This window comes from Lagenorhynchus albirostris, chromosome X (assembly GCF_949774975.1).
Source record: "Lagenorhynchus albirostris chromosome X, mLagAlb1.1, whole genome shotgun sequence".
In the NCBI taxonomy this organism is placed as follows: domain Eukaryota; kingdom Metazoa; phylum Chordata; class Mammalia; order Artiodactyla; family Delphinidae; genus Lagenorhynchus; species Lagenorhynchus albirostris.
The window spans coordinates 29,249,728-29,276,558 of NC_083116.1; the positions used below are offsets into that span (position 1 = coordinate 29,249,728).

The 26,831-nt window shown below is 43.4% G+C and overlaps 1 protein-coding gene across 1 annotated transcript; it reads right to left on the minus strand.

Moving 5' to 3' along the window:
* Positions 1–4,422: 4,422 nt before the first annotated feature.
* PGRMC1 (progesterone receptor membrane component 1) lies at positions 4,423–12,344 on the minus strand. The gene is made up of 3 exons (XM_060137064.1): positions 11,926–12,344; positions 8,449–8,604; positions 4,423–5,721 (listed from the first exon to the last, which is right to left on the minus strand). Exons 1-3 carry the CDS (start codon positions 12,248–12,250, stop codon positions 5,618–5,620), a joined length of 585 nt encoding a protein of 194 aa, XP_059993047.1. The 5' UTR covers positions 12,251–12,344; the 3' UTR covers positions 4,423–5,617.
* Positions 12,345–26,831: the final 14,487 nt, after the last annotated feature.

Below are 26,831 nucleotides of genomic sequence, written 5' to 3' on the forward strand. Positions count from 1 at the left end.
AAGGACAGACATTTCTACAGTTCGATTGCAACTTCAGTTCGGTGCCGTCAAAGGAGCAAATTAACGCCGAGAGGAGTGAAGGTAGCCCTCGATGGCTCTTCAGTGGTCATAACATTATCATTTAGCATCATTTATCTTCAGAGGGAATGGCAGTGAATGAATAATGATCTTTTTACTTGTTCTTTAATTTGGTCAGAACACCATGTGCAGCAACAAACTTTCCTGACTTTTATCTAGAAATACCTATAGATAAGAGGAGAGATGACACCTAGAACATATGATAGACTTCTTCATGACATTAGACAGTTCCATGAGCATCTACTAGAAAGAAATTAATCTTATTAATATGTTCATAGGACTTAAAGAGTTGTCCTTTTAGAAACAAAGCCTTGGAAGAAGAATCTGAAAGGGGCTCAGATCGTCCTTTGAGGTTTACACAGATAGTGGACCATTAGCAGAGTTGTTTTTTTGGAAGAACCCCATGTCATTCCCTCCTAGAAAAGCAACAGGATTGAAGCGATATAACGTGGGATTTGCCAAAGGAAATATTGAACGATCATGGGGCACCAGTAATGGCACTTGGGAAGAGAGGACATGACAGTATTCCATTTCAGGTTATGTAATCCTTTCACTCAGGGTTGGGTGACATCAGTTTGTAAAAAGCCACTGAATATCCCAAAACTGACTTTTATAAAACAGTAACAAGTGCCTCCTCAATCCTCAATAATGCCATGGAGTTAGGAAGAGTCATGGGTAAAGCCCATAGTTTTCTAGCGGGGGGAAAATTGTATGTGTGCCGGATTTGTAAACTCTTAACATAAGCAATTTATCTTTTTACCTACTGGTTTTGGACTCCTTGAATATGTTTTTAAATTGAGATATTTTATAGATTCGTAAAGACATACATCTTAATGCAGTGCATGTTCTATTGAAAGCTCGGCTGATTCATTCTGCCTTATATTGGATTTAGGACCTCAGGGGGCAGTAGATGACTTTTTTTCTTCCAAGAAAGCTATAGCTGACATGGCAATTGAAGACCTCAATGAGATTAGATTGCCTGCAGTGGGGAAAAGGTGAAGTAGTGGAAGGCAACATTTTCATATGACATGATTCATTTCAAATAGTCCTAACTTGATAGTAGTGGAAGGCAACATTTTCATATGACATGATTCATTTCAAATAGTCCTAACTTGATAGTCCATAGAAAAGTACCAGGCTGGTAAAGCCAAGGTAGGATGCCAGTCCTTGTGGTTGCCCAGAATGACGAGGCACGATGTGTGCTCATAACCACCCTCTTGAGCAACCTGATATCTGAAATGGCTATAAAAATCTTCTAATTGATCTAAAGTAAGAGCCACAAGTTGTTTCATTGATCTCCTCTAATAGCATTTAATAGAGGTATGCCAGTACAAGCAAAAGTTCAGATATGAATGTAACATAGCAGATTGATTATACTTATTATCAATGAATGATTTGTTGGCTCCCTTATATTCAATTCCACTTGCAAGCCAGTGACTCTGCCATCAAAACCAGGCTTGTCTTGTCCAATCTGAAACATTGCTCCTAGGGCGAGTGCCTTTTCTCCTCTGAGGGCTAGCAGTGATTATTAACGTTCAGAGGACTGTTGTCCGGAGTAGGCTTTTAAACTACTAACAGCTTGTATTTTGTCAGACAACTTTTGGTAACCAGGTATTATTCTCCTCCAGTGAGACCCCACCTCCTTATTTTTTCATGTTTCGTGCCCTTGAAACAAAGAGCATTATGGGTTTGTAATGGAAAGCAGCTATGCTTGTTTTGAAAAAGAAAAAACCCCAACTCAATCTCTTCTGTCATTTGATAATTTTTCTTTGCAGAGATTTTAGGCGTGAAAACAATTTGCTGCTCAGTAACCAGACATAAAAAAATAAATTGCAGAATACAGCATGTGCAATTAAAAATTTTTTTTGTATAATAGAACTGGTGCTAAGTCACTTCTATATAATATTTTGGTCTTGTTTTGTTTGCTAAATACCATCCTGGGACCTAGAAGAAAGTAAAATTACTGGTTTTATGTTTACTTTCCGTACAACCTTGGATTTTTATGTCTCGTGGTAATGCATTCTAGATTTGGGTAAATCTCTTTTTTGGGGGGTGTGTAGGCCTGAAACAAGGAAGAGAACAATTTATCCTGAACTTTTCAAATGAACTGGCTTAGTAAGGAATGAAGCAGAGCCGAAAATGTTGTAATCACTTTCTGTTAACATTGTTATTCTTTGTTGTGCTGTTGTTTAAGTGGTGCAGAAGTCTTTTCTCATATCTTTTTCCTATGTCCCATTAAGTGAGGGCCTGAAGTTTAAGCTGTGTCTTTTAAAATAGATGTTTTTCCTTGTACGTGCTAATAGTGCTTTAAGAAAGCTAAAAATCTGTCAGTGCGTTTTTGTTCAATTTGTTTGAATTTCTCAGGGTAGAAAGCCATGTAACCTGGTAATTTGGAAAATAAGAACCAAATAAATGTATTTTCACTTGTTGCAAGACTGTTCAAAATGTTAACTTCTAAATGCTGATAATTCCACTTTGGGGGGTTGGGATTTCTACCCGTGGTATGCTGCTTTGCACTAACGTTGTTGATCCTTTTTGTCATTTGCATTGGTAGAGAAATAATACATATTTGATTTTCAGATATATTAAAAATAAAGTCATAGAATCTTTGTTCATTGACCGCATGTACTGGCTAGAAGGTTGCACACCTGCAGTAACATTCTCTATGAAAATATATGTCTGGTTTCAGTGGTTTCGAGGCAACTTCCCCAGTTTATGGTAATTGCCTGTCAGAGCTCATGAAACCACAGTTGTGTTTTCATCTTGGATAAATTAAAATCATGGTATTTGGACTCAAGACTATTCTCCCTTCAGCAAAGGTTTTAGTTCTTTAAAGGTAGCAAAACGGACTCCACAGAATTTCATCTCATCCCTTCAGGCCTTGCCTTGGTAGAAGTGTTGAAGTTACTCAACATCCAGAAACAAGTCAGAGACATGAGGGGCTTCAGTGATCAGTCTTTGACCCTGCAAGCTTTAGCTGTATTTTCACATGAAATGTACAGCAAACCGCCTCTAAGCATCCCTAACAAAGGCGGACTGTACCTTAGAGAACAACTGGGCACTTTAGAGCTGAAAGGGTTCTTGTTGGGTTCAAAGAGCTCTTTCTGAGACAGCAAGGGCTGTTCTTGCTTGTTCTAGATTGAGGATTTGCATGAAGTTTGGCCCTCTGAGGTAAGGTGAACAGGACATTGTGTAGAGAGGCCACAGATACCACAAACGCATAGTGAATGCTGCTTCTGACCCACAGATGCTGGGACTGAGAACAGTGTATCTGGGCAGGGGCCAGAAGCAAGCAGGTGGGGAGCAAACAGCGGACCCTTCCCCCGCTGAAACCACCACTCCCTCATGTTCTTAAATGGCGCCTTTTACATAGTATGGCTTACCCGACTATGCGAACTGGATTTGAGTTTTTAGATCAAAGTCCTGCCTGATGGTAATATCACTTTACCTGTAATCAATACAATGTTGATTTAGTTCTGAATGGAGGGGAATCCGGCTATTTGTGATTGAAGCTTTTAACCAGGCTCTGGATGTTTTCCTCCTGGCATAAGACAACTGTTTAACTTAGTAAAAGGAATAGCCTAATCTTCACATCTAAATGAGATTTCAGGCTGCAAAGGTGGCCCAATTTCTCTCTCCCTCCCCTTCCCCCATAGCATATGGCCTAACAGGTTGCTTGGCACAAAACGGGCAACTCGAATATTTGTTGAATGAAAACTAGTTGGGGAAAAGGACACATTTAAAAACAACAAAAACAGGCAATATGGTTTGAGAACGTAAAAGCTGGAAAGCTTTTGAGCCCTCTTTGATTCAGGGAGTACTTCCTCTGTAAGAAAAGTCTGCCAATTTTAACACTGAAATGGCAGAACACTAATATTCAGGGTAATAGGTTGTCTGTGTTTATACAACCAACTGCACGTGCAAATCTGATATCCTTCTTTCGGCACAAAGTTAATCAACTTTACTACTATAAGGATTCCTGAACACTTTACTAATCCGATGATACATTACAGCAAAAACAAAACCTGCCTTGGCACTCGGTAACAGTCTTCACTAGAGTTACTCCTTAGTGACCTTGCCGTAGACCTCAAGGTGGAAGTCTGCCTCTGAGTTTATTAAGTTCTGACTTAAAGAGGCAGAATTTGACAAGTCACAAGAAATAAATTCAATTCACTATTTTTTTAACAGGACAAGCTGGTATTTGGTTTGTAGTGTGAGGCCTCTGTAAAGTTCTGCCCCTTTACTTGTCTCTTTTGGAATACAAAAAAAGTCACTCAAAAGTGAAACTCTTGAAGCTGGTTACTCAGATTAAGGTTTAAAAAAACAGGGCAACCCACCACACTATACTGGGTAAAACCATTTTATTAACTGACCAAAGCACTTCGTTTTGTTTTCTGATTTGAGGTAAAACCATTAAACACAGTTCACAAGAAAATACAATGACTATTCAACTACAAGAAACCTCACTAATTGTTCATATAATACTTTTACAAACTCTTACAACTGTACAGTCTACTTAAGCTAAGTTTATTGTTAACCAAAAGACCAATATCAAAGACCAAGACACTTGACTACTACTCTTGCAGTGGCTATAGTTTTGTAACAACAGAAGAATAACTGTTACTTTATGAATACACTTTAAAAACCACTTGGCTAGTGATGTATTCGGTTTCCTTATTCTTCAGGGGTGTGAAGGCTCTTAGGAGAGCAATCACCTGTTCCTGTTCTGCATGCCCCTCTCTCACGTCCAACCATGTAAAATAACCATGAACGTGGGGACTGGGAAGATAGTCCTACAGTCTTATTCATGTGTTTTAGGTTTTTAGGCAAGCCAGCTGATTTTTTCCAAAGCTTGCTTTTGAATGTTCACATCCTGTTTTAATCCTCACTGCAGATTACTATGTCAGTGAGGGCATCTGAGGGTCCCAAGGAGGACAAGGACAGTGATGCAGACTGGAAACAAAGAAAAGTAGATTTCTTGCAATTGAGCCCAGCTTTGAGATTTCGTTTTGTTACTGGACACCTCTCTTTAATCAATGCCAAAGCCTGTGGAACACTGCAGATTTGCTTTAGAGGTAGATAAAACAGAAATCATGCAGTTACGTCAATTGAGAAGTAAGGGATTTGGTGTCTTCAGAGAACATCATGACTAAAAGTTGATCCTTTGTTCCTTGATGCCTGAAGGACTCTGCACATTTAACATTTTTACCTGTTTGGGGGCAAATACCCACGTCTTACCTGTCTCTCAGGAAAAAACAAATTCAAATGCAGCCTGTACTGACTACAGATAGAAGAAAAACAGTAATAACATTTGTATTACAGCACTGCAGTTCACTTTCTGAATTTGTGACACACGAACATATCATGCATTCTAAGACAGAAGTTAGCTTTATCAGTGTCACTAGTGATGTTAATTAAAAAAATGTACAGCAAGTTCAAAACTTTTCTAAATATTGAAATCACCGTGTTTTAAAGACAGACTGGAATGTTACAAATGATTCTGCAAAATACAAAAATAGATATGCATCCACTGCAGGCTTTAATCACTTTTCCGCGCACTCTCATCCTTTGGCTCCTCCTCATCTGAGTACACAGCGGGCTCCTCCCCCTCCTTCAGCAGTTTGCCCACGTGATGATACTTGACTGGAAGGAGAGAGGAAGACACAACGGTCACTCTCACGCTTTCGAGAAAATCATGACATTTCATTTGAAAGCACTTGTGAGAGGCCTGCGAACGACACAATAGCACGTTGGGCTTCCTGAAGGTGGTTTATACCACAGTCCCAGCCAAGTCCCAGGGAGTTAAGAGTTTTGTGCAGCAGACAGAAATATAGAACAGGTAGCGATGCCTGACGAGTGTGCAAGGTAATGTCAGAATGAGTTGTGTTAGTGCATAGGAGGTTTAGCAGAGCAAGGGCTTGTTATGAGTTAGGTGGAAGGGTTGCAGAACACTTTGTGGGAGAAGGATATGCTTTGGAAAATGTGTAGAAGGACTTGGGGAGGGAGGGGGTTCCAGAAAATGCAAATACCACACACAAAGGCATGCAGGTGTGACCGAATGTATCTGGGGGAGCAATAAAGAGACCAAGTTGGCAGGAGTAGACTGGGAATAGCACTAGCCAAACAGGGTGGGGAAATCCTAAGACAGATGTGGAAAGCCAGCCTGAGGAGTCCAGACTTGTCCCATGGGTGTGGCAAAGGACGTTGAAAGTTTACGACAAAGGAATGACGGGGTAAAACAGTGCTGTGGCCACTACGGTATCACTGTGTATAGAGGGCACGGCAGATTACGGTCAGGAGAGCCCAGGAGCAGGGTGACCAGGAGGCCAGCGGGTGGATCCACATGCAGAGGAACAAGAGCCAGGAGGAGGGGGTGTCCGTGGGGATGGGAAGGGAAGGCTATGAGACACGTAAAGGAAGCTGGAAACATGAGTAAATGAAGTGAAAACTGGAGATTCCGTGGACCGAAATGGGGACTCTGGAGAGGGAGCCACTCTGGAGGGGCACGTGACTGGAGACTGACAACAGGGACTGGAGAAGTGAAATTAGCATTGGCAAGAAGCAGGTCCCTGGAAACGTTTGAGAAAGAAGGTTCAATGGAATCGTGGGGCTAGAAACCATACTGCAGGGAGCAAGGAGGGATGGAGCAATGGTTAGGGACAACCGCGGATTACTAGATGGCTGTCTGACAGTGAAGGGAAGGAGTGATAACAGTCTAGTGGGTGAAGGGGAGAGCAGGAGACGGAATTCTCCCCCAACACGGGGCAACAGCTATACGTGGTTAAAGGGAAGTGCTAACAGAGACCAGAGAGCACTGGAGACGTTGGAGAAAATAGATTTAAGAGGGCAACCAGAACGTAAGGGACCTGAGAAGGGATGGAGTCAGCAGACAACCACCATATTGCCTGTATTATTAGGGCCAAGCTAACGTAGGGTTAATCATCTCAATGTCAAAGGCCAAAAGAACTCCTCTTTCTGAGTATCGGTAGGAATTAGAGGGGTAACCAATCTGTTTAACCAGGCAACCGGAGCTACTTTGGTGTGAAATAATCGTCAGGAACAGTTGGAACTTCCCTATTTGAACATTTTATAAAAGTCCCTAGATGCTTGGGACTGTGCAAGACAAATAAAAGCCGCGTGGCGCCTCAGAGACCTGCCTTAAGGGGAATCCACGCCGGCTCTGAGTGTAGCTGAAGTGTCACAACAGTATTTGGGGCTAGCCTTAGTTTAAGGGGTTGGGGGAACCACACTTTTTACCCCACTGATGAAGGCAAGCCCTAGAAAATGGAGCTCTGTAAGTTATGAATTACGACTCATTGGTTTCATATAGAAGAATCTATTGTTACAAAGGCATCCTGAAGATGCAAAAAATGAGGGACTGTTAGATAGCTGAATTATGTTTTCCGAGTAAAAAGACTTGCTCTGGACTTGAAAGCTATTAGTCTGCTCGGGATCCAGACTCTAAAGGTAGAGCCATACCTGGCTAATTATTAATCCAGAACTCTCTGAAGTCAGCATTGTTTTCAAAGAAAATGGTTGGATTTAGCCCAAAAAGCCAATAATATTTAACAGATTATAGAGAATGGCAAATAGAAAATGACATTTACAATGAAAAATCCCCCTCAAGGAAGTGGTCACTGTCTTTATATACTGTTTCAAAGCTGGGAAAAATTATTATTCAAATTCTTAGCAGTGAAATATTGCTAAAGTGATCATCAAACACTTGGGTTGGACAAAAGCCACTTCCCCAAATCTCAAAATATGAACTTAACCCCCATCCTTACTTCCCCGCAAAGACCTCAGCCCATACCATAAGCCAGGAAACAAGTGTCTCCTTTTTGCTTTCTTCTTAAAAATGCAGACACCATTGTTGCTGGGCAGATTATAAGCATCATTTGTAGATGAGGCCTATAGTTGGGCTCAATTAGATTCAAAGAGAAGCTGTTTTGTAGAATACAAGTCTCTCATTCTTTAACAGAAATGTGGGCTGCTTTTAAACGGCAAGTTCTACAAGTGAGGGCTTATGAAAATTCCCTCTTTCTGTAGCCAAGATGGCCACTCTCCTTTCCCCTGCACACCAAGCACCAAATCCTATTGTGAAATCTATGCAAACCTCTCAAAAATTTAAAAAAACAGAAACCCAGGTTTCCACAGAGAACTAGCTAGAAATTGGTATGCAATCACGGCAAGTGACTCAGCACTGCTGCAATTACTTCAAGCCATGAACTTGATCCGTCCAAGATTCAGGAGCCTATCAAAATGCTTCCCGGTTGTAGCCTGCTTAGTAATAACTATTGTACTGCCGTGAATCCCATTACTGGTAGAAATTTGATCCAGGCACAATTAAAAAAACAAAAAACAACCGCTTACAAGTGAACTGAGAGTCCCAGTCATTCAGGGTCTCCTGCTGGGCAGGAGTGAGGTCAGAAAGGTCATCGTACTCGTCCTTCAGTGCTTCCTTATCCAGGCAAAATGTGGCAAGGCCCCTGGATGCGTCTCTTCCGGCAAAGACCCCGTATGGCCCCTCTTTAAAAAAAAAAAAAACAAAACAAAACCAAAGTCGATTATTTATTAGGCAGTCAATTTCTCTGTGGTTCACACACAGAAAATGGCTTCCTTACCCATTAACACGGAGAGCCTGCTTTTTGAATATCAGATTCCATTTGGAAACCATAAGTAATGTTGATCCTTTGATCATTACCTAGTGGATACTGAAAGACCTGTTGTCATTAAACTTTTAAACAACTAAAACTAAATCAAAATGCTATACATTAGCATTCATTTCTTGTGATTTTCAAACAGCTAATAAAAAAGCCATAAATGATTATCTCCTGGGGGGGAAGGTGTTAGTAGGGAATGATCCAAGATAATAGTGGGTTCGTGGGTCAGAATTCAACTTCTGGATATTGAACCTGGAGCCTGGCTCTGTTCTAGGCACTTGGGCTGCATCAGTGAAAGTTACGGATTCTGAAGATAAGAAACACTAAAGTGTAAATGAAAACATCTTCTTATAAACATACTCTGATACAATTTAATGAGTCAAGAGCGTCTTATAGAGATCTTTGGTTGCACGACTAGACCGTGTTAAACATTAACATGTGGCATCTGCAGGAGAAATCATTTTATGAATATCAGTGGTTCAGAAATCTATCCACAGGTTACATAATCTTCAGTGTCAACAAAGAAGAGATGGCACGGGGCTCAGGTCTGTCACCCTGTTTTGGGTGGGCTTGAAGACTGTGAAAATTCTATAAGATATCTGAATGCTATTATACGTAGTATTATGCTATTATATATGATACTAAATTTTTGTCTAAGAGAGCATCATTCTGTAGGTAAAGTGGATTTTTAGACGTATTTAAATATTGCACAAGTAAATGAAGAGAAGCCAGTGTACTTTAAACAATGTGTTGTTTCCCCAAAGGTGGACTGAGTAGCAAGTCTGACATGAAAAAGTTTGTAGGTAACCACCATGCCAAGTATGAGAACAGATCAAGTTTCATTACGACCTGGCCACCTGAAACCTCAATCCACCAGGATTCTTTTATTTTTACAAATTAGATGAAATGTATAATCAACTTTAAAATGCCAAAGAAAAATGGTTATTTTTAATCATCATTACATACTACCATTTCCACTAGAGAAGGTAAATAGGCCAAGTGTACTGGTTTGGACCTCACCATTTCAGAAATTATGGTCACAGAATACTTAAACAATCTGAGGGGAGCATTGAAAGTCTTTGAAGTATATATATTATTCACCAGAATGTAGAGTCACTAGAATGTAAGCTCCAGGAGAAGATTTGTGCCTGTTTTGTTCACTGCTATATTCCCAGCACCCACAAAAGTGCCAGGCATACAATAATATCATTAAAAATAATGAATAATTTTTAGGAATCCTTTATAACATCAAGTATAATTTCCAAATGATGTTGTCACATATTCATGGCCTCACTGGACAATAGTGCAGGTAGAGACTGAGAGTTCTCACAATGGGCCATCCTTATCATTTTAAAGAGGGGCAACTAAGGCCCAGAGAGAACAATGCTTTGCTCCAGGTCACACAGCTGGTCAGTGATCCAACCAGGCGGAGAACCCAGGTTGCCTGACTCCCAGTTTTGGGCTCTGTACACAGGCCTACATTCCTCTCAATGACTTTGCAAACTACAATCATATGATGATGCTCCAGGCACACATTTCACTTGCTTTATGGTGTAGCTCAGTAAGAACAGATATTGACACGATTATGCTTACTGATAATGCCTTTAGGTGTGCCACTGTAAGTGACAAATAATGTAGGTGTGGTTTTCAAATTATCTTGACCATTACATGCCTGCAGAAAGCAGGTCTTCTAAAATCCTCCACGAGGAAAAACTGCTAAGTGGGAGAGTTCCTTAAGAACCTTAGCACATCTGATTTTGATGAGCTGGACTAGGAAAGTAAAACAGACCAGGAGCGGGAATGAAGGCAGGTCACTGTCTGCTATCCTCTCCCTCATCTCCAGACCAGTGGCCATACTCCCTGAGCCCCCTTATTTTTAGAGGCATCCATATTGGAGGAGCTAAAATCTCTTCTTCCTCCTCTGATCCAAACATTCTATAAAGCAGAACTTTCCAAACCTGGATTCTTCTCGAATTTGCCTGGGGGTGGGTGTGTTAAAATGCAGATTCCTCGATCTCCCCCCCCTCCTGCGGTTATGGAGATTAGGCCAGGAATCTGTATTGTACCTCAAGCGCATCAGGTGATTCTGATCCGCAACCAAGCTTGGAAAAGCCTCATCTCCAAGGCCCCGTCAAGCCTGTCCCCCTCCAACAGCTCAGCAGTCACCCACCCCTCATTTCCCCTCCGGTTGGCTTTTCCTGAAATCCCCACACCCAGCGGCCGTCATAGCCCTACCCCTCTTGTTTCTCCGGATCCTCCCATTTCTCCCTCCCTCCATTTTAAAATTTTTTTTTTTTTTGGCTTCTAGTCCTTTCTCTCCTGCTACGGAGTATAATACTGTGCTACCTTCTCGTCTTGCCACATTCCTGTCGTCCGCTACATTCAGCGTTCCTCATCCGGCTCCCTTCCCCCATGGAGCCTCCCTTGTTCACCTCCCAGCCTTCCCCGTCTGCCACACACAGCACGCGCGCACACACATACCAAACACATGCCACACACATACCTGACACATGCCACATTCCTAGCGCACGCGCGCTCACGCACACACACTCATACGACAAGCCGCATACACCGAATACGCACACACACATCACTCAGCGCCACGCACAATGCTCCTACCTGCTGCTAATCCCATCTCCGATTCCCTTCTCCCAGAACCTCACATTCCACCATGGCTACTCCTGGCGTCATCGGCCTTCGCGTCCCCTCCAAGGCTGGACCTCCCTATCTCCTCCCGCCCTCCCCCCCGTCAGGTTTCCCTCGAGACACCCTCATTTCCTTTCTCCAGCTGGACACCATCCCCTCCTTCCAGGAACCCTCAAACCCGATACCTTCGAAACCCCCCAATACTGCGCTCTGCTGTACCACCACCCCCGGCCTCCACCTTCCAGCCTCGCGACCTCACCCACTCGCCCCCGGCTTAAGCGCTTCAGCCGTCTTCCTCCAGCCCACGCCGGGGCTGGAGGCGCGGACCGGGAATTCTGCGTCCCCCACTGGCCCGCAGCCCTTCTAGGACGCCTCTTGCCCCCTGCCCGCCCGGGGAGCCGCCCTGCCCCGCCCTCCCCGGCTTGCCGCCATTCCGCCCCCACCTCCCCGGGGGCGCCCCGCTCCCCCTCGCCTCTCCGGGACCCAGCCCCGTGCCGGGGCCCCTTCTTTTGTCTTTGGGGCCCCCGGCCGGCCGCCGTACCAGGCCCGTAGAACTTGCGGCCTTTGGTCACGTCGAACACCTTGCCGTTGATGGCCATGAGTATACGCGGGTCCTGGACGCCGTCGAAGCGCCGCAGCTCGGCAGGGGTGAAGTCGCGCCGCTTAAGGCGGGGCAGCGGGGGCGGCTCGTCGTCGTCGCTGTCGCTGGCCGTCGGCTGGTCCCCGCGCACGATCTTGTAAAGCAGGAAGATGCAGAGGCCGAGCAGCAGCAGGTTGAGCGGCGACGTGAAAATCTCGTGCAGCAGCCCGCCGCCCTCTAGCTCGCTCGGGTCGGCGCCGGTCCCCGCCACATCCTCGGCAGCCATTATCGCTAGAGCAAAGGTTGGGCCGGGATAGGGAGGGCTCCGGAACTGGCTTTCTCCTCCCTCTCCGCGAGCTAGTGGCGCGCGGGGCCCGGCGGACAGGGACTAGCCAGCGGAGGAGGCGGAGCCAGGCGGTGGCGGGGCCGGATGGGCGGAGCCTCTCAGCCCCGCCTCCCCGCGGCCTCCGAAGCTCCCGGCGCTGCTCAGTCGGGCCCCGCCTAGGTCAGGCCCCCCACCTTGCCTCGGGATAGTGGCTCCCCTCCCCCAGCCGGATCCTGCATACCCAGGCGCCGAGATTGCGGAGCACTCCCCTCAGCAATACCTGCGAGGCCTGGCCCCAGCCTCACGCCATCCCCACGCCATCCTCTAGCTAACCGCGACGCAGCACGCTGCCCTCCTCCGCACCCCCAGTTGCTCGTCGCACACCGACCCGCTCGGCCTTGCCAGGTTCTGTGTGAGGCCCCGTCCGCCACCTGATGCGAGCGAAACACTTCAACTCCATTTCCCCTGCTTTAAGCTTCTCCCCGCCTTCCAATCCGAAGACTCATCTTTCCCCGGCCAACCCTCGGGACCACGAGGCTCTCTTAGGAGACGGGAAACTCACTCCTTGAGCTCCTTTCCCACCCTAGAGACCCAGACTACCCATTTTCACCTTGGGAATCCCCATTCGCTGCCCTTGACGATCTTTTCCAATCCTCCCCCCACCAGATGCTGTGGGGCAGACACCCCCGGGATAGCTAAAGTCAGTGCACAGGCCTCATCTGACAGCTCTCCCAATATCTGGGGAAAACAGATCGGATCTTCCGATTTGCTTTGGGTTTGTTTTTGGAACACTAAATCCTTTTGCAGTCACTGATTTGCTCAATCTCATTGCAATCACTGATTTGCTCTTGCATCAGCAAAAAACGTTCTGTTGCGTTTTTTTGTTTGTTTATTTTTGTTTGTTTTGCTCAGAGTAATGACCAGAGTTTCTTTGTTTGGCAGCGTTCTTCTATTTGAAGTCGGTCGAGCTGTCCTTGGCAGTCACAATAGCCCTGTGCTGGAGCCCAGAGGAAGGTGGGAGTTTGGAGGGATCCTAGGTTTGGTCCCTTCGTTTCCTCGGTATTTCATCCGGCCTTTGATGTGCTAACCGGCTGCACAGGAGCGGCCTTACGGAGGAAGCAGAGTCTATACCCTTCAGAGTCCTAATCTGGCCGCCCTCTTTATGGTGGCAGGGGGAGGGGAGCGGAAGCAAGGATAGAGAGAAGGGGGAAAAATAATTAAAACCAAGCCATGTACACATCTGCAGCCCAGAGCAGTACTTTTCCATCAAGAGTTCTTGCACAAAATTTACTCCCCCTCCCAACAGGCAGGAGACTGGAGAGAATTGGCTTCTTACCTCAGAATTTGAAAAATTTCTGGCACAAACTGCTTCCATCCCTGCCCCCACCCCATCTTCTTAAATCGCTTAAAAAGTGCATATGAACTGAACAATCTTTAAATCGGGCCCACACACTTTTATTCACAGATCTAAATTTAGGATTAGCTGAAATGGCCTTTCCAGATCTTCCGTCAAACCTCTTCAATTTAATCAAGGGGAAACAGGCTGAAACTGGGGGCACTCGGCTGTAGTTAGAACCTAATTATCTTAAAAAAAAAACAACTGTGTACGGCCAAGACATTTAAAAAACCAAAAAACTTGTGAAAAATATTTACATTTGCAGCAAATATGGCAAAGGGTTAATATCTTTTAAGAGCTCATTTCGATTGACAAGAAAAATCTAAGAGTCTAGTCAATGAATGGGCAAAAATTGAAATAGGGAGTTCACGGAAGAAGGGATACCAATGGTGAATAAGCATATGAAAAATGTTCAGTCTCAATAGCAATGAAAAATGGAGATGACACTGTCACCTACCACTTTCCTATAGAAAGGATAAAAGACACACACACACAAAAGGTTGGGGTGATATACAATAAAAAAAAAGGTTGGGGTGATATACAATGCTGGCCAGCTGTGCGCTAGACGCTTGTACACTGTTGGGGGGAGTAGACATTGGTATAACCTTTTGTTATCCATAAAAATATTTTCAATCCACTGATCCCACTTCTGGAAATCTACTCTTTGGTTCAGTAATTCCACCGCTAGGAATCTATCCCAAGGAAACATTTAGAAATGCAAATGAAGATTTCATTGCTAAGATGCTCATCAAAGAATCATTTGTAATATGGAAATACTGAAAACAACCTAAATGTTCAACTTCAGGAAATAGCTGACTAATCCACTTGGATTGTGACAAAACCATAAAATGGTGTATGATGCAGCCATCCAAATGTGATCATGCATGACACAGGAAAATGCTTGTGTTTTAATCTTAAGAGAGAAAAACAGGATACAAAACTATACACAGCATGAACTCAACTATGTAAAAAAAAAATGCATAAAAGGAAGCCCGAAAGGAAACATGCTCAAATGTTAACTGTTGTGATTGTTAGCTTCTTCTTTATATTAGTCTACATTTTCCAGAATGAGCACATGTCCCTTTTAGCCTCAGGGGGAAAAATGGTTTATTATTTCTTCTCTGAAAAAATGTAGAATGTATTATAATACATGTTCACTACAACAAACCTAAACAGTATGTAAGTGTATAAAGTAAAAAGTGAAACTCGTTTCTCCCCCTCCCAGCTCCCCAAACAATCTTTAAATCCGGCCCACACATTAGCAGTTTGGTCTATATGCCTGCAGACATATGAGACACACACACACAGATTTTGTTTTACAAAACTACGGAAATTTTTAAAATAATAAAGGATTCTTCAGGGGTTTTTTTCCCTGACAAACAGAGATACAAAGTAAAAAATAAGAACAAGCCATTAGCTCCCACCCAGATAAACCATGTTGGACAGTTTTGAAAGTTATATTTGTTTAAGTTTATAAAATTCAAACTATGGAAAGATACAAAAGGTAAATTAAATCCCCTCTTCTCACCCCTGGTTCTCTCCTCAAAGGTAACCGCTATTAAAAGTGGGGAAAACGTCAGACAGAGAAAGACAAATACTGTGTGATATCACTGATATGTGGAATCTGAAAAAAAAAACAAAAAAAACAAAACTAAACTAAACTTAAAAAAACAGATTGTGGAATGATGGTTACCAGGGGCTGGGGGTGGGGGGATAGGAGAGATGTTTAAGGACACATATTTGCAACTAGTAGATAAATAAGTCCTGGAGATCTAATATGCAGTACAGTGATGGTAGACAACAAAATCATATTATAAACGTTAAACTTGCTAAGAGACTAGATCTTAATTGTTCCCACCACTAGAAGAAATGATAATTATGTGAGGTGACAGAGGTTTTAGCTAACACGACAGTGGCAATCTATAACAATATGAATGTAACAAATCAATATGTCATGCACCTTAAACTTACACAATGTTATATGTCACTTATATCTCAATAAAAAGCGGGGGGAAATGTTTTTATGGAGGGATGGGGGTTTAAAAATTTTCACTTATCACAGTCCAGTGTCCTTCCTGCTATACCTCTGTAGCAGGGTACACCCTCGGAGGGTTAAAGGATTAAAGTCCTACTTCATACAGAGGTTAGAAAATTTGTGCCATTGAAAACCTCAAGAAGTGATACAGCTTGAAAATATAAATGCTTTCAAAGCAGATTTGATGTTCAATAAAGCGGGCTATTAGGTAAACACTGAGATGTTGAGATTGTTGAAGGCAAGCCTCCTACCATTCCAGCTCATGTCACAGCGCTCAGTGGGAAGGTCTCGTACAGAGTGACAATTCTCAAGTTCTCTGGAAATAAGCCAGGTGCTCCTGACTAAAAAGCCCTCTCCAGAACATGAGAGTCGCATTATATATATTCTTTTCTTCAAATCAGTGTCTAAAGCCTATGTATTTGACCTGAGAACTACTTATTTCCCAAGATATATGTTAAATCTTTTAATGTTTCCAAACCTCTTGCCTCCTTTAAACTATTTTCAAAGGTTTTAAAGAACTCTTAAAGAAAAATAGGACAACTGGCTGATTAGCTAGAAAAGGTGTAGGAAGGAATTCAACCTCCCTCATAATCAAATAAACCCAAAGGAGTGTAATAGCAACATATCATTTCTCATCATTCAAATTATTGGAGCATTCTTTTCTACCTTTTGTTGCTTGAAGCTTTTTAAGAACTCAGTGTTGGCAAGCGCTCTGACACAATGCTGGCCAGAGTGAAATTGCTAGGATGAAAGAGTCATCTTGTTCACCAGTGTATTTCCTGTCTGCCATGTAGTAGGTGATCAATAAATATTTGTTGAATTCGATTATATTGTAATAAAATAGATAACTAATGAGAACCTACTGTATAGCACAGGGGCCTCTACTTGGTGTTCTGTGGTGACCTAAATGGGAAGGAAATCCAAAAAGGAGGGGATATATGTATACGTATGACTGATTCACTTTGCTGTACAGCAGAAACTAGCACAGCAGTGTAAAGCAACTCTACTCCAATTTAAAAAACTGATTTTAAAGATCAAAAAAAAAATTACATTGTAAGTGGATGCAGACTTTCTAGAAAGCAGTCTTGGCAATATGCAACAAGAGCCTCAAAGTATTTGTACCCTGTGACCAAAGAATTTATCTTCTAGAAATTTTTTCTAGGGAAGTACTCAGAGATATGAGCAGTGATTTGTACAGAAAAATCACAAAGCCCAATACATGGTAGCAAAGAACTGGAAACCATGTTAAGTATCCAGAGATGCTCTCCATCTCACTCAGAATAAAAGCCCAAAGTTCTTACAGCCGCCTAAAGGCCCTACAGGGTTTGCACCGCCCCACCCTGACTTTACCTTTAAGGCTTTAGGACCTCATTCCCACTTCCTTCCCTGGTCACTGTGGTCCAGCCACAGTGGCCACCTCGCTGGCCCTTGAACAATCAGGCATATTTCAATTCCTCCGTACTTATGATTCCTTTTGCTGGACTGTTCTTCCCCAGATAGCCTCATGGCTCATTCCCTCACTGCTTTCAAATCTCAAAACACCCTCCCCCAACTCTCCTTCCTTCCTTCTCAAATTTATTTTTCTCCATCGCAGTATCGTTTACTCACTTTTTTGGTCATCTCCTCCAACGTGACTGTGAGTTATATGAGAACAGAGATTTTGTTTATTTCCTTCGCTGCTGTATCCCCTGTGCTTAGACTAGTGGCTGGCATATAGTAGGAGCTCAATAAATATTTGTGGACTTGATTTGTCTTTTTAAAATTTCTTTTCATTGAAGTATAGTTGATTTACAATGTTGTGCTAATTTCTGCTGTACAGCAAAGTGGCTCAGGTATACACATATATACATTACTTTTAAATATTCTTTTCCATTATGGTTTATCCCAAGAGATTGGGTATAGTTCCCTGTGCTGTACAGTAGGACCTTGTTTATCCATTTTAAATGTAATAGTTTGCATCTACTAACCCCAAACTCTCAGTCCATCCCTTTCCCTCCTCCCTCCCCCCTTGGCAACTACAAGTCTGTTGTATATGTCTATGAGTCTGTTTCTGTTTTGTAGATAGGTTCATTTGTGTCATATTTTACATTCCACATATGAGTGATATCATATGGTATTTGTCTTTCTCTTTGACTTATTTCACTTAGTATGATAATCTCTAGTTGCATCCAGGTTGCTGCAAATGGCATTACTTTGTCCTTTTTTATGGCTGAGTAGTATTCCATTGTATATATGTACCACATCTTCTTTATCCATTCATCTGTCAATGGACATTTAGGTTGTTTCCATGTCTTGGCTATTGTGAATAGTGCTGCTATGAACATAGGGGTGCATGTATCTTTTTGAATTATAGTTTTGTCCAGGTATATGCCAGGAGTGGGATTGCTGATCATATCGTAGCTTTATTTTTAGTTTTCTGAGGAACCTCCATACTGTTTTCCATAGTGGCTGCACCAACTTACATTCCCACCAACAGTGTAGGAGGGTTCCCTTTTCTTTTGTGGACTTGATTTGAACATGGCAACCCATTATGTTAAATATACATGTATAGAAAAAATATGAAAGAAATACACATAAAAGTTAATAACAGTTATCTCTGGGTTGTGAGATTATGGGTAATTTTTGCTTACTTTTTTATATAGTGAGCATAAATTTCTTTCATTATTATAAAAAGCAATACAAAGTTCAAGCTTTTAAGGGATAAATACAAAATTCCAAATCAACTATACGTCAATAAAATTTTAAAAATTTCCAAAGTTGCCAACTATGTCTTAAGTAATAGGAGTATATGGATGCCACACTTTCAATTTCAGAGACTAGAGTAGGCAGCACTTGGTGCTGAGATTCTAAAGAGACCCAAAATGGGTGTGCCCGTCACATCCTCTTGACCATCCTCTCTTGAACTCCTATTTCATGCTAGGCTCTGTGGTAGGTGCTGGGGATTCAAAGTCTTTGCCCACAAGGAAGGAGCTCACTGTCTAGTAAGGGGAGACAGACAGCCAAAGTGTCATAGATGCTGTGATCGTGGTCTACACACGGTAAGAGGGAGGCAGGCAAAGGAGGGATGGGAGGTCTGATCCAGGAAGGTTTTGTACAAGAGGTGACATTTGAGCTGAGTCTTGAAAATGTTTGCCAGATGGACAAGGATATTGATGATTTTTCTAGGGAAACCAGTGGTTCTCAAGCTTCAGTGAGCATCGGAATAATCTGGAGAGGGGAGAAGGTACTTATAAAATGTCTATTCCTAGGATCAGCCCTCAAAGGTTCTGAGCCAGTAGGTCTAAAGTCAAGTCTGAGAATCTGCATCTTTAGTAATAGCTAACATTACTTGGGCACTTATTTGAGCACTTATTATGTGCCAGGCAATGTTCTAAACCCTTTGTATGGAATAACGCTTGTGCTCCTTTTTTTATTGAAATATATTTGACTTATAACCTCGTGTAAATTTAAGGTATACAGCAACGTTAATTTGATACATTTATATATTGTAATATATTTGCCATTTTAGCGATAATTAGCACCTCTATCTCGTTACCTAATTATCATTTCTTTTTAGTGGTTGGATAACTCTTGGGCTTTGCATAAAACACTCTGAGGCAGATGGCGCGTGGGGCACTCCCTGCGGGAGTGACTGAGGCTGTATTGTGACCTCACCTCAGCTCAACTTCTCCCTCTGCCTGATCCTGCTTCTTGGCCTGACCATTCAGGCACAGAACCCAAGAACACTTACCAATAAATTTCCTTTGCACTAACCTCCATCACGGAGCCTGTTTTCCCAGGGACCCCAACTTGAGACTCTAACCTTCCGTGATCTGGCCTCAGCCTACCTATCTCCTGCTTTATGTCTTTCTACTTCCTGCTTACCCTCAACACTCCAACTTTACTGAAGCTATAGGAGTGACATGGCCAACATCACAGCTCACACGTGCATTTATTGAGTGCTACAAACACTTTACAAATATTGCCTCATTTATCTCCCAACGAATTAGGTTCTACTATCATTCTCTTTTTATAGATGAGGAAACCGATATACATAGAGGTGAAGTTACCTGCCCAAAGTCACACAGTTAGTTAAGAGGCAGAGCTGGGATTTAAACCCACAAGTCTGGCCCAGGCTTTCCATGAGATCATTTCACTTTTTAGAAATATCATACCGGTAGGACAACTGAGGATGCACTGGAGGGGCGAATGCTAGAGCAGGGACACCAGTGAGGGGCCTAGCCGCAGGAGAGCACGAGGGTGTCAATCAAGGCTGTGACAGTGTGGACACACATGCAGGGATGAATAGGATCGATGTTAAGTAGTTGGATGGGACAGAGCTTAGGATTCCTCCTCTACTTCTCCTACTCTCTCTACATCCAATTTATGTCCCAAACCCTTGGCTGGGTGTGTGGACAGAAGCTCTATCATCCACCAAGAGGAGGTATGCGGGGGGAGAGCAAACTTGCAGAAAGGACCTTGTCTTCAGATGGGGGCTGTGTCTTAAAGTGTGGTTCATGGACCGGCAGCGTTGGCTGGGAGCCTGTTAGAAATGCACGATCTTGGGCAGTATCCCAGACCCACCGAAACAGAATCTCCATTTTAACAAGACCCCACATGAGTCACCTGCACGTTAATGTTTGAAAAGCACCGGCAGATATATTTAAAATAGATACCCAACAAGGGCCTACTGTATAGCACAGGGAATGCTGCTCAGCATTCTGTAATAACCTAAATGGGAAAAGAATTTGAAAAAGAATACATACATGTATGTGTATAAGTGAATCACTTTGCTGTACACCTGAAACTAACACAACATTGTTAATCAACTATGCTCCAATGTAAAATTTTAAAATTATAAAAAACACAAAAAAGAGAAAAGCACAGGCAGAAGGAACATGCTGGAGAGATCTAGTAAAGTAGCCAGTGGAGTACTGGGGCTTGGAGCTCATGCTAGGGGTCTGGACTGGAGAGATAAAGGCAGGAGGGATCAGGCTGCGAGTGGGAGTTGAAATAAGTCACGGGCGTTGAATCGGATCACCAGGGAGAACATAGGGCAGAGGTGCTGCCAAGGTTCAATGCACAGTGTGCTAACCCAAGGCTGAAAACTGTTGGCCCTGTGACAAGAACTGGCTCCAATCCATGCTTATTTGACCCTCGCATTTATGTTACTTTAAAAAATATTAGATGTAAACACTTAAGCAAAAGATTTTTACATAAAACCCATATTTCTGACTTCTCTTAAAAAGTGGGACGATCTGGAGATTTCTTTAAAAAACTGAAAATAAAACTGCCATACGACCCAGCAATCCCACTACTGGGCATATACCCTGAGAAAACCATAATTCAAAAAGAGTCATGTACCACAATGTTCATTGCAGCTCTATTTACAATACGCAGGACATGGAAGCAACCTAAGTGTCCATCGACAGATGAATGGATAAAGAAGATGTGACACATATATGCAATGGAATATTACTCAGCCATAAAAAGAAACGAAATTGAGTTATTTGTAGTGAGGTGGATGGACCTAGAGACTGTCATACAGAGTGAAGTAAGTCAGAAAGAGAAAAACGAATACTGTATGCTAACACGTATATATGGAATCTAAAAAAAAGGTCATGAAGAACCTAGGGGCAGGACAAGAATAAAGATGCAGATGTAGAGAATGGACTTGAGGACACGGGGAGGGGGAAGGGTAAGCTGGGACGAAGTGAGAGAGTGAAATGGACACATATACACTACGGAATGTGAAATCGATACCTAGTGGGAAGCAGCCGCATTGCACAGGGAGATCAGCTCGGTGCTTTGTGTCCACCTAGAGGGGTGGGGTAGGGAGGGTGGGAGGGAGACGCAAGAGGGAGTGAATATGGGGATATATGTATATGTATAGCTGATTCACTTTGTTATACAGCAGAAACTAACACACCATTGTAAAGCAATTATACTCCAATAAAGATGTTAAAAAAAGCAAAAGTTGGACGCTGTGGCATTAGATCCGCGTGTGGCAACAGTTGACAGAGCCGATTGGCAGCTGCCTGCCTCAGAGGGCGCACCTACAGGAAGCCAGCTGCTCCCTACTGTGTCCCCAATGCCGAGACCAAATATCAGTCGTCTTTTAGCATAGTTGCTCTGTTTTTCTTAATAGTAAAGAGGAGTCAAATGTTTTTTGTACCCATGACTCCATTGAAAATGGAAGGGGAAAGATAGAGAAGAGGGGAAGAGGGTTGTTACTATTGCTTCAAAAAAAAAAAAAAGGAGAGAGCAGGTTTCTTTGTGAATTCCGGCTCGTACTACATTGTCACGTATCCACCATCCTCACATGACTCATTCAAATTACTTGCCTGGCATCTATAGGTTGTTAGCCAGTTGTAGAAAGAAACTGAGGGCCAAGGTAGAATCTTGGGGGAAGACTGCCATTTTAGGGAGAGGTACAGGAAGAAGGACCCACCAAGGAGATTGAGATTAAAAACTCCCAGTGATGGGGGACTTCCCTGGTGATCCAGTGGTTAAGAATCCGCCTTTCAATGCAGGGGACGCGGTTGGGGAACTAAGTTGGGGAACTAAGATCCCACATGCCGGGGAGCAACTAAGCCTGTGCACTTCAACTACTGACCCCGCATGCTCTAGAGCTTGTGTGCCACAACTAGAGAGCCTGCACGCCACAACGAAAAGACCCTGCATGCTGCAACGATAAATCAATCAATAAATAAGTAAATAAATAAATATTTTTTTTAAAAAAAACAAACAAACTCCCAGTGACGGACAGATGACTAGGAGAGTGTGGTCTGACAGAAGCAAAGGGAGGGGAGACAGTTTCCTGGAGGGAGAGGTTCACAGTGCTGCAGAGGGATCAAGAAAAATGAAGACTGAAGAGTAAACTGGACTAGGCCACTTGGAAGTCCCAGTTTACCTGTGCCATAGTCCTGTGAGTGTGGGAGCGTGAGAAAGACCAAAGCCTGGTTCCAGGGGCCTAGGGAGTGAGTGGGATGTGAGGATGGAGGAGATCCAGCTCTCAAACAATAAGCTTGAGGAGCTTGACTAAAGGGAGGGGATGGAGGACAGAGGGTAGTTGGATTTCTTGGTTTGATTTGTTTTTCTGAGAGCTGTGATAGACTCAGGCTGTAGTCACAGAGCTAGTAGGTGTTTAGAGGTTGAAAAATACAGAAGAGAGGGGATATTAATCAACCCTGTGGCAGGAAGTGAGACAGAAGAGGATGAAATCCAAGGCGACAGGGGTAGGGATCGGAGGCAGGGATTGTACTTCATCCTTTAAGAGGAGGGGGAGAAAGGTGCGGGGACCTCAAGGCAGAGGGAATTCACACCTGACAGCCTCAATGTTTTCCATGAAGCAGGAGGCAAGGTCAACTGCTGGGGGAGTAAAGTGGGGAGTAGTTGGGGGGAAGAGCAGGGACTTGAGTGTTAGCCAAGATTAATATTTTCACCATTCCTTCCATAGGGGCTTTTAGAAACAGGAAGAAACAGGAGACATCCAGGCATTATGTTGCCTAGGAAACTCAGTGGTTTGCTAAAGCAACAGTAGATTGTTTTTAATCTCGTTAACCCATTCGCATCCATTGTCACTTAAAAGAGAACTGGTGAGTAGGGGTAGAAACAGGGAGAGTTCTGCTTCACAGAGCACACAGTGGGCATCCTCTGTAGCTAAGGGAATGTAGAGGGGCAGGAGTGGCCCTGGGACAAGAGACTCCAATAAAATGGGAGGAATCATCAAATAAGTGGCAGACAGTAGGTGTCAAAGACAAATTTCCTTTATTTCCTTGTGCTTGTGTGTGTCTACCGAGACACACACACACACACACACACACACACACACACACACACACACACACACTCCATACCTCTGCATGCATATTGGTGTGATTCCACTATACCACCAACCAGAAATATATAGTGTTAAAATGTGGGAATTATTCCTTCTTTGATTTTTTTTTTCTGTGCGGCAGCATAATCTGACTGTTGCCTGTTTTCTCTGCTGTAGCTTCATCACTAAGTAAAATTTATTTTTCTCTCCCTTACTCAATCTTGCCACAAAGGGTGGCCAAGGCCTGTGACATGGAGGTCTGGACCTTACTTGCCTCAGGAGGAGAGTGAACAGGCATTTGTCTTCAAAAAGTCTAGGTTACTGAGACTTTTTGAGAGCTTAGAGCCGGATTGTCTGAGGGTGGAGGGCTCTGGGGCGGGGGTGGGGGCGGTGGGGGGGGAGGGCGTGGGGGGGGGCATGAGTGCAGGCCAGCCCCGGAGAGTGCTAGATCCCCGCAGCTTGGCCCCACACTGGGCATGGAGGCGGAGTCCTAGAGAATCCAGGATCGAAGCCCTGGACCCCTTCAGTTACCAGAAGCCTGCAGCGGGAGGTGTGTAAATTGTATTGAGGGAGACTTTTCCTCCAGGCTCAGTTGTCCTGCCCAAGGTTCTGCGGTGCCTTTAACATCCACATGGCTGAACCATCCCACACTTCCCCTCCCACTTCCTTGATGTTCTTCAGCTCCAACGACCTTTTCCTCTACCCCCCCCACCCCCGCCCGCCGTCAGCCACCCTCTCTCTTGATCACACACTAGACCTTTTTGAAAGCACAACTCTGGTTAAACCCAATCGTCCCCTTATTCCCTAATTGCACATAAACGACTGGACATTGTAGCAGAAGGCATCATACTCTAGTGGCTGGTCTCACTTGAAAGAAATTTTTTTGGAAAATAAGAAGTAAAACTGTTTTTATTCACAGATGACACAATCATTTGTATAGAAAATCCAATGGATGCTACAAATAAGCTCCTAGAACTTATGAGTGAGTTTAACAAGGTTGAAGGATACAAAATTGACAAATCTCAATTTTGGGCTTCCCTGGTGGCGCAGTGGTTAAGAATCTGAATGCAGGGGACATGGGTTCCAGCCCTGGTCCAGGAAGATCCCACGTGCCTCAGAGCAACTAAGCCCATGCGCCACAACTACTGAAGCCTGCGTGCCTAGAGCCTGTGCTCCACAACAAGAGAAGCCACTGCAATGAGAAGCCCGCGCACCACAACGAAGAGTAGCCCCTGCTCGCCGCAACTAGAGAAAGCCCGTGTGCAGCAACGAAGACCCAACGCAGCCAAAGATAAATAAAATAAATAAATTTATGAAAAAAAATCTCAATTTTATTTCTATATAATAGCAACGAACACTTAAAAATTGAAACGAAAAAGTTATTGTTTGCAATAGCATCAAAATATGAAATATTTTGGGACAAAAAGGCATACATGTGATTCCATCAGTACAAATCTCCAGAAAAGGCAATCTGATGTGTAATAACAGAAAGCAGCTCAGCAGCTGCCTGGGGGTGGGGAATGGGGAGGGGCTCACTTGAAAATTTTTTACTATAATTCACAAATGGACAATGCAGTCCAACAGTTATGTTCTACAGTCACTGCCACTCTCCTTCTCCCACTCTCTCACTCTCTCCCGCTCTCATTCTCCGGGAGCAGTATCTCACACCACCTCCACTCCTCAAACCTCCCATATTCCCTCTATTCTCATTCTCCACCGATGACCTTGCATTGTATTTCAGTAAGAAAGTAGAAGCAGTTAGATGGAAATTCCATCATCTTCCCACCACCAACCGCCCCCATCTCTGTCGACATTCTCTGTTTACCTCCTTGGTGCAGTGCAGTATCCTTCCTCCTATCAAGGACCTTCCCCTTGGACTCTGAATCCATTTCCCTCACATACTCTCAAGACCTTGGCTGCCACAGTTATCCACCCCCTCTCTCCTGCATATACATATCATCCTCTCTACTTGATCATACCTCTGTGCAAATAAACATGCTCCGGTGTTTCTTCTCTTATAAAACCCCTTTCCTTGACCCCAGATCTTCCTTCCAGCTACTGCCCCATTTATCTGCTCCCTAGATCTCCAAACTTCTCACAAGGGTTGTCTGTTCACACACACCATCTCCACACCCTCGCCTCCCATTCTCTCTTCCACCCACTCCGTTGGGCTTTTGCTCCCATCACTCCTTCAAAACCATTCTTGTCTATGCTCCCGATCCCAGGGACATTTCTGTAACCTTGACTTAGTCTCTCAACAGCATTTGACAGAATTGATCTCTGCCCCTCAAGATGCTTTCCTTACTTACTTGGTTTCTGGGATACACATACTCTGATGGTTTTTCTCCTTTCTCACTGGCTACTCCTTCTCAGCCTTTTTTTTTTTTCTTTTTACGATTTCCACCTCTCTTACGAGATTTTTTTTAAAAGATTTTTTTGATGTCAACCATTTTTTTAAACATCTTTATTGGAGTATAATTGGTTTACAATAGTGTGTTAGTTTCTGCTTTATAACAAAGTGAATCAGCTATACGTATACATATATCCCCATATCTCCTCCCTCTCATGTCTCCCTCCCTCCCACCCTCTCCATCCCACCCCTCCTGGCGGTCACAAAGCACCGAGCTGATCTCCCTGTGCTATGCGGCTGCTTCCCACTAGCTATCTATTTTACGTTTGGTAGTGTATATATGTCAATGTTACTCTCTCACTTCGTCCCAGCTTACCCTTCCCCCTCCCCCTGTCCTCAAGTCCATTCTCTACGTCTGCATCTTTATTCCTGTCCTGCCCCTAGGTTCTTCAGAACCTTTTTTTTTTTTTTTAGATTCCATATATATGTGTTAGCATACGGTATTTGTTTTTCTCTTTCTGACTTACTTCACTCTGCATGACAGACTCTAGGTCCATCCACCTCATTACAAATAACTCAATTTCGTTTCTTTTTATGGCTGAGCAATATCCATTGTATGTATGTGGATGTGGACCATTTCTAAAGTCTTTATTGAATTTGTTACAATATTGCTTCTGCTTTTATATTTTGGTGTGGTTTTTTTTTGTTTTTTTTTTTTTGTTTGTTTTTGGTTTTGAGGCATGTGGGATCTTAGCTCTGCATTGGAAGGCAAAGTCTTAACCACTGGACCACCAGGGAAATCCCTAGCAGATTTTTAAATGTTGGAGTGCACCAGGTATGTCCAGGGCCAGCATCTGTTCTCACTCTCTCCCTAGATAATTTCATCCATCATCCAGTCCTACGACTTAAAATGTGATTCATAGACTTACGACTCACATACTTAAACTATTTACTCTGGTT